Below are 9,157 nucleotides of genomic sequence, written 5' to 3'. Positions count from 1 at the left end.
TATGTTTCGAAAATAAGATGATTAACAGAGCTAAGAATTTTATCCCAAGTTTTCAAGCCTTGTAAGACTTGAAGGAGAAGGGTTCGTCCTGAAAGAATTTATATGATGATCTTTTTAGTTGAATAACTTCACTTGACACATTCACAAATATGTAGATTTGTTTTATTTATCACTTTTTGGAAAAAAATTATCTTTTTCAAAAAAAGTTGCTGTGTCCTGAACGCATCTATATGATGATATGGATTTTTATTTTGATATTTCTCTTTCGCTTCTTTTAGTAAAATGATTAATTTTTTCTGACAAGTTGCATTGTAATGTCAGTCATTTGCTCGACCATTCATATTTATGTAGATTTGTTCCATTCGCCCCTTTGTTGGAATAAGTTTTTTTCAAAAAAAGAGGCTTGCTTGCTGGCATGCTGCAATACGAGTTACATAATCCGTAACATTATTCGGCTAAACATTTCTTCCAGAAATCAAGAAATGTTGAAATATAGGCAAATTTCATTTTTTCACTGTTTCCCATGACCATTTACATTAACAGTGGACCAAATTTAAATCTTCGAGTTTAGATTTGTTTTCTTAATGCTATATTTCTGAATTAAGAATAACACGTTCAGCATGGTAGCTTTATCAACCAATCTTATCTTTAATCAATAAATGTACACAAAAAATTACAAATGGAGTCAATATGATTAAAATCAGATGTAGAGTATGACAACCTCTGTACTTGTGCGGTATTCTCTTGCTGTTGCCTCTGAGAGGTGACAGAGGTCGCCGTACTCTACATCTGATTTTAATCAGATTGAAATGGTCCAGGAGTAAAATGCTCAACTGACACAAATATCTGGTTGTGCAATGTTGACAGCAAATGGATAACATGGATGATAACAGTGGTTTACATTTACAAGATACAACTATAAGATTCTGTGTGTGAAAAACTTGCAAAAATGCTGAGTCAGCAGTTTTTCTTAGCATGATTTGTATGTCATGGTGTGCATTTCAAGTCAGTAGTGTTGTCAGCAAACCCTTGTTTCTTCCCTCATCACAAAACCATTTGTAAGAGAATGTTTTAGAAATCTACACTGAAAGGAAATAACACTGCTTTAGTTTCAATCGGCTCTCTTCATCTTTGAGTGAAGAGTATTTGTATATTAAAAATCCACAGAAAACCTCAGCCTCCAACCACATCTTACTCCATGAACTTGAGCCCTTTTTAACTCGGTGCTGGTGACATAGGTGCCCACCTGATATATTCACGTCGATGACACAGGACAAAAAATACCAACCTTCAAGGCATGACAGTACGACTCATGAACTTTTTTCACAGATAGTTTTGTTGGTTGATTGCCCTTGATGAAAACATGCAAACAAACCAAATCAAGTCACATACACTGATGTATATTTTCAAATAGTTCCTTTATTTCATTCACATGTCACTCTTCTATTTTTACATAATATCGGTGTTTACTATGTCATTCGCATTTATGGGAAATTCTAAGAAAATAATACCCAGGTATTATGGCCTGGTTACTATTCTTGCATAATTCAAATTACCTCTAATATCTCAACAAACCAAAAACATCAGATACTATTACATTGAGCTATTTTCAATCCTGTCAGGTAAACTGGAATGGCTGTACTACAGGGTATTCAGTAGTCATTAATGATAATAAAGAAATATGAACATATTATTATTATTATGAAGAAATAGGAAAAAAATAATATTAAAGAAAAACGGAAAATATTAAAATTATTATCATCATCATTATGAAACACAATTGCACACATTGAATTCCTATGAAAATTACCCAGCCTCTTTCAAAACCTACTCTTTCTATATGTATATAGTCTATTTCTTTAACAATTTTCATATTTTCCATTTTTCTTTATAAATATAAAATAATAATAATATAATAATAATTTTCATATTTATTTATTATCATTAATGACTACTGAATACCCTAAGGCTGTACTTTCAATGCCCAATGCAGGTAGACTGTTATTTCATACTCTGACTACAGGACTCCTTATGCAACTTCTATTTAGGTGAAAATAGATGCTGAGAGCTCAATATGACTGTCATAGTGATTTCCTAGTCTCTGCTCATTCAGAAATAAATACAAGAAAATCAGGATATTGATTTTGAGTATCTAAACTTTATTTATGTGATGTTCTGAAATGCAAAATGTTAATATCTTAAAGGAAAGTCAGTGAGATTTTCATCTGCAAGTCTTCAAGCATATAAGGCATCCTAATTCAGTGGGAGGGTGTATTTTCTGCACATGTCAATGGAAAGGCAGTTATGGACAGCTCTACTTTCCCCTCATAATTGTTAGCAATCTCCCTACAGAGATTGTAGCGGCCTGGAAAATTAAAACATAGCTAGGGAGTCTCAGCAGTAGCCACACTAATCTCTGCCACAGGGGACAGATTTCACCAACTTTTTGGGTATTCCGCGTTTTTCATGATATACATTATTTGTCTTTTTTATATATAATACTTTGAACCAAAAAATTTAGATAAATTAATAATACACTAGTTTCAATATTGATACTTGATTCCGTGAACACTTGCAAAACATAGACCTTGCTCTAGGTTACATGGATGTGAATCAATGATTCAAAATGTATGCCCCAACGGCTGTCAGCTTTGCAGACGCGATTTTCAAAGTTTTAGCAGATTATTTATTATTTTTACTTGTGTATAATGTATTATTTTTACCAGTGTGCAGAAATTGCGATCTCTAGCTAGATAGCTCCTATCAAAATCTGCTATTTTCGCCACATTTAAACAGCTGGGCATGCGCAGGACTGAAAGAAGTTTAGAATATTCAAATTTTCCTGCAGCAGAGATTGGTGGGGGGCGTGTGGTCAACGACTTGGAAACCCTCTAGCTTGGTTTGAATTATCCATACAGCACTGCTGCCCCTAAGCCCTTTAATCTCTGTGTGGAGATTGAATTGTTAGGTAAATGTCAAAAATCGGTAAAATCAGTATGTATCACCTCATGGACTTAGAGATATAGATAATGATGCAATCCCCCATTTAATTTATACTTTACCCATTTTATGAATAAATACCCAGGGCTTATTATCAGGAAACTCCATTAAGACTTATAAGATTAGATCTGTAGAAATGTATTGATCACTGCTAGCAACTTCTCTCTCAGGATGTGTACACTAAGGGAGCCCTTACTTGTATTAGGGAGGCCAACTGAAATTTTGAAATGTTCAATCTGCATTTTAATTAATGTAGTTTTTTAGATTTCAATGAGAGAAGCTAAACATTTTTTTAATTTTCGAAATTGGATGAACGGTTACAATTTTATAGCTTTTTAAAACATTCACTTTTACTCTTTCTGTAGAAAGACAATACATATAATAACAATGGGAACAATGGGACAAAAATGAAGGAGTTTTTAGCTGAAATTTACAGTAAATTTGCTGTAACTTTGTTAATAAAACATCTTTTTGTACCAAATTTGGCATGGAGATAGATTTCAATGGCACACACAAATGTATCCTAAAATTACGCGATTACGATGGTGGCCATATTGGATTTATCCATGGCAACTGATGAACGACACTTACGAGAAATGACAAAATGAAAATATTAAGCTCAAATGGCATAAGTGATATATCAAATTGAATGTCTTTTTGAGCTGATGACACTTTTGAATAGCTCTACTGCATTAAAACTACCTACAAAAAGTATTTTATCCAAATAAAGGCTTTCAAAACATCACCACTGGGGCCATGTGGAGTTTTGACATTATTTGGTAAAGGCTTCTTCAATTTTATCAGTTTCTGAACAATTTGAAACTTAGAATTTAATTTAAGGATTATTGGTTAAAACCATGTTCCAAAATTATTGATCATCTTTAAAATTCAGGAGTAAATTGAATGAGAAGTCGATGTTTGGAGGTGCTAAAAATTGCACACTTGTCATGGTAAAGTTATCAGCAACTAAGATGGTCTCATCATACCACCTGTCAGACATGCAAATTTCCTTTGTTACAAATATTTAAAAAAATCAATACCCTTTCTTTTGCCAACACAGATGCAACTTATTCCCTTAGTTTCCTTGAAAATATTGTGTATGTCGACAAAATCACAAAATTGCTATCTCCTCTGCGCAAAAGGGATTGATCTTCTCATTATTCACCGTGAGAAATTAGAGAATTATGATTATCAAAACTATGGTCCCAGAATTTTGATATATGGACCGAGCTGTTCTGTGTACAGAAGAAATTTGCTCCAGTTCAATGAGTGATCTCCGTGTGTACGGATCATGGAGAATTGTGGGTAGCCTCACTTACTGTGAAGCGTGGTCAATATCTCCGTCAATAAATACGTGAGCTGTTCAAAATTTCTCATTTTTCTAGCAAAAATTCAAAAGAAATAATGATAAACTGCGTACTAGAGGACGTTTCACTGAGAGTTGGTCGGGTTAGGTCTCGGAAAAATCGCTCTCAATTTTTTGTCTCGGATTTGGTCATATACCGGTACACTGCCCTATGTTGGTGAAGAACCTTATATCGCGAGAAAGAGCGAGATCTGGGCTTTCAAATGAGTATTCGATGTAAGGGATGTTTGATTGGCTCACCTTCAAAAATGCGTTTCAAAATCAGCGATGTAAATATTAGGTGCTGCCATGTTTCAGATCGCCGTTCCCGGTACCGTTTCTAGCTCAATTTTGCAGTTTATTCAAAAAGTAAGTAGTTCATATAAAGAAATAAAAAAATATGAGAGAATAGATGCATTTTTAATTTTTAGCCTCATGTATTTTTTTCCACAATTTTCTTTCCCGTTATCGATGTTTTTCAATTTTGAACATGACTAAGTCACTGGTGATTGAGTGTCAATTCAGCACGTCCAGGGCGACCTGCTGGCCTCCCTACTTGTGTATTTTTTTAACACACTCTTTGCATTCATACAGTTTGACACTGAAGTTGGTGAATCTGTGCTCCCTAGGACAGCCCTTAATTGTATGTTTTACCGCAAAATTTGCATTCACATGGTTTTACATTGCAATGGGTCAATATGTGCTCCCTACGTTTGTACACATGTGTGAATGTTTTACCACTCTTTGCATTCATACGGTTTGACATCCAAATTGGTGAAAATGTGCTCTCTAAGACGGCCCTTAATTGTGAATATATTAACACAATCTTAGCATTCATAACGCCTGAGGTCTGAATGGGTCAATCTGTGCTCACTAAGACTGCTCTTTAGTGTGAATGTTTTACCACACACTTCACACTCATATAGTTTGAGGTTTGAATGGATGAAATTGTCTCTCATAAGAGTGTTCTTCCGTGGACATGATTTACGACACTCTTTGCATTGCTAAGTAAAAACGCAGCAAGACTACAGATCGTAGCTGTATCAGTGTATGGCATAGTGGTACCACGATAACTGAAACCGCTGTGGAAACATCGCGTAGTAAACTTGTCATTATGGATTGTTGCGGTGCAAAATATCAAAACTATATAACATAATACAAACATGAGCGTGTGGTGTCCATCTGTGCTCCCAAAGATATCCCTTACTTATGAAAGTTTTACCACAATCTTTGCATTCATACAGCCTGAATGGGTCAATCTGTGCTTCCTACAAGTGCTTCTATCTTTGAAAGCTTCACCACATACTTCACACTCATATGGTCTGAGACCAGAATGGATCAAATTGTGGTGCCTAAGTTGGCCCATATGTACAAATGATTTACCACACTCTTTGCATTCATACGGTTTGAGGCCTGAATGGATCAGTGTGTGCCTCCTAAGAGTGCTTCTATCTTTGAATGTTTTACAACACACTTCACACTCATATGGTCTGAGGTTGGAATGAACCAATTCTGCACACTAAGACTACTCTTTTGTTTGAATGTTTTACCACACTCTTTGCATTCATACAGTTTTGAGGCCTGAATGGATCAGTGTGTGCCTCCTAAGAGTGCTTCTATCTTTGAATGTTTTACCACACACTTCACACTCATAGGGTCTGAGGTTTGAATGAACCACATTGTGCTTACTAAGAGTACTCTTTTGTTTGAATGTTTTACCACACTCGTTGCATTCATACCGCCTGAGGTCTGAATGGGTCAATCTGTGCTCACTAAGATTTATCTTTAGTGTGAATGTTTTACCACACACTTCACACTCATATGGTCTGAGGTTGGAATGGATCAAATTGTGCCTACGAAGGGCCCTCATTTGTGTAATGTTTTACCACACTCTTTGCATTCATAGCGCCTGAGGTCTGAATGGATCAATCTGTGTTCCCTAAGAGTGCTCTTTCGTGTGAATGTTTTACCACACACTTCACACTCATATGGTCTGAGGTTTGAATGGATCAAATTGTGGTGCCTAAGTTGCTCCATACGTACGAATGAGTTACCACACTCTTTGCATTCATACGGTTTGAGGCCTGAATGGATCAATCTGTGCTTTTTAAGATTGCCTCTATCTTTGAATGATTTACCACACACTTCACACTCATATGGTCTGAGGTTGGAATGAACCAAATTGTGCACACTAAGACTACTCTTGTGTTTGAATGTTTTACCACACTCTTTGCATTCATACTGCCTGAGGTCTGAATGGATCAATCTGTGCTTTTTAAGATTGCCTCTATCTTTGAATGATTTACCACACACTTCACACTCATATGGTCTGAGGTTGGAATGAACCACATTGTGCACACTAAGACTACTCTTGTGCTTGAATGTTTTACCACACTCTTTGCATTCATACCGCCTGAGGTCTGAATGGGTCAATCTGTGCTCACTAAGATTTCTGTTTAGTGTGAATGTTTTACCACACACTTCACACTCATATGGTCTGAGACCAGAATGGATCAAATTGTGGTACCTCAGGTGGTCCATACATACAAATGTTTTACCACAATCTTTGCATTCATATGGTCTGAGCCCTGAATGGATCAATCTGTGCTTCCTAAGATTGCTTCTATCTTTGAATGATTTACCACATACTTCACACTCATATGGTCTGAGGTTGGAATGGACTGAGTTGTGCTTACTAAGATTACTCTTTTGTGTGAATGTTTTACCACACTCTTTGCATTCATACGGTCTGAGGCCTGAATGGGTCAATCTGTGCTTCCTAAGAATGTCCTCTTGTGTGAATGTTTCACCACAATCCGTATATGCATGTGGTCTGTTCTTTCTTTCAACATTGCCATTTAGTGCACACTTCCAAACTAATGTTGTCCAACTTTCTGAACAGAAAGAAGACTCTTCTATTTGCAATGGGCAATCCTTCACAAACCTTGTTTTCCAATCACCTCTTTCACACTCCTGGCTCTTATTACTGCGTACCTGTACCAGTGCATTCTGTGAGTTATTTTCATCATTATTCGAATGACTCTCAGACAAACTGAAGGAATCTTTGTCCTCTGTAGATTGGTTGTCAACGTGGTCATGCTGTGCAGTAAAGGCCTTTTCTGTGTTAAGGCTGCCACACTCCAAGGTGACATGACCATTTTGGACAAGACTCTGTATTACCATTGTTGCCTCTGTTTGTAGATAGAAGGGTATAGAAAAGTGTATTATAGCAATATTTTTTACAAGGATTGGGTTAGGACAGTTAAATTCAGTAAATTAACAGTTTTAATGATTATTCTAAAAGCAATTGACAAACTCCAAAATTTTAACAGATTAATGTCTTTATCACATGGAATAAGTCAAAGGGGATACGTATATTGCATTCTATATATGTATGTATGTATAAAGGGCTCGAAAATTCTCGCCGCCCGACGCCCGTGACAAGTGAATTTTGAGTCCGGGCAAGTGAAAATAACATTCTCTTAGCCCGATGGACAAGTGAATTCCAATGGGGCCACTGCATGACTGTACGTACGCGCTGCCACTGCCCTCTAGCTCTTTTGAGTGTACTGCTTTCGATACGGCCGGCCGATAAAATAGCTCTGTTCTACTTGGTTACAAAATGGCAAAATATTGACGTCTTTGCATGCTCTTATGTTTTTTCTTCTCATGAAATCATGTCACGATGCCTCCTCAACAGAAAACTACAGCTTACAATAAAATGTTGTAAGATGTTGAAACAGTTTACCCTCCTTCCTACAAAGTTGCAATGTATTGAAACACTTTACTCTCCTTTCTACAAAGTTACAAATTCCCTGGTACGTGAAGCAAACATTGTTGCTGTTCGATACTGCAATCAAAGTCCCTCATGGACGGACCATGCTACAATACATCATGGACGTATTACGACCATGAATAAACTGAGACTTGGCTTTGCCTCCGTGAGTCCCACGTACCGGTCGTCTATAGTCCAAGTTTTACCTACTTTGCTTGAATCAAAATTTGACCTGCAATTACTCAGTAAAAACCATAGTAAAAACCATTATTTCAAAAGAAACTTTCACAAAAAGAGTCATAATACAAGGGAAAAGGAGAAAAACTTGAGGTTTCCTGAAAGGTCAAATCTGGGTCATCTTATGTGATGTCATGAATGAAGACCCCATAAGTACACAATTATGGTTCAAAAGAAACCACCTAGGGAGGTCCAATAGGTACTGTGCTAAATGGCATTTAGCTTGACTGTAGTTATGGCAAAGGGAAATTGTCAACAGTAGTTGCAGTAAGCATATCCATTTCAAATCATCACATTTTAGAGCTGCAATTTTTGCATGGTTCCTTAACATCAAAGCAACAATTCAAAAGTAAAACAATTAAAATTATCCATTTGGACTATTTCAAACTGCTTAACTTTTACAAGAAATGATGTGATTCTGAATGATTTTAATATTTCTGCAGATTCCTCCAGTTTAATGATGTAATAGTGAACATCACCAGACATTTCTTGATGATATCAAAATATCAAATGAAAATGTTCCTGGGCTACAATGTTATCATTATCATTAAAACTATTATTATTACTCTTAAAAATATTGGGAAATGAATTGAACAATATCATTGTGTCTTGTTTTAAAGGATTTTGGTCTGACCCTTTTTGTCTCAAGAAAAATACTTATGCTGAAGATGATATTGAGCCTGCTTGATCACAACTATGACACAACACCACAATACTTGTATCTACACTGCCACTATGCTACCAAATGCTTTCTTCTGCATGGAAAATTTGTATTTGTGTGGCTAACAAAATTTGCGTCA

General features: G+C 36.1%; 1 protein-coding gene across 2 annotated transcripts in view; it reads right to left on the bottom strand.

Moving 5' to 3' along the window:
- Positions 1 to 609: 609 nt before the first annotated feature.
- Positions 610 to 9,157, bottom strand: part of LOC139120152 (zinc finger protein 708-like) — a 72,695-nt gene continuing 64,147 nt past the window's right edge. For both annotated transcript variants that reach the window (XM_070684312.1, XM_070684329.1), the window contains exon 3: positions 610 to 7,536. In XM_070684312.1, coding sequence (XP_070540413.1) covers positions 6,212 to 7,536 — 1,325 coding nt within the window. In that variant the 3' untranslated portion in view covers positions 610 to 6,211. The remainder of the gene's footprint in view (positions 7,537 to 9,157) is intronic.

This window comes from Ptychodera flava, chromosome 2 (genome assembly GCF_041260155.1).
Source record: "Ptychodera flava strain L36383 chromosome 2, AS_Pfla_20210202, whole genome shotgun sequence".
Lineage (NCBI taxonomy): Eukaryota > Metazoa > Hemichordata > Enteropneusta > Ptychoderidae > Ptychodera > Ptychodera flava.
The sequence above is the reverse complement of the archived record's forward strand: the minus strand, read 5'-3'. Positions and strand labels throughout refer to the sequence as shown.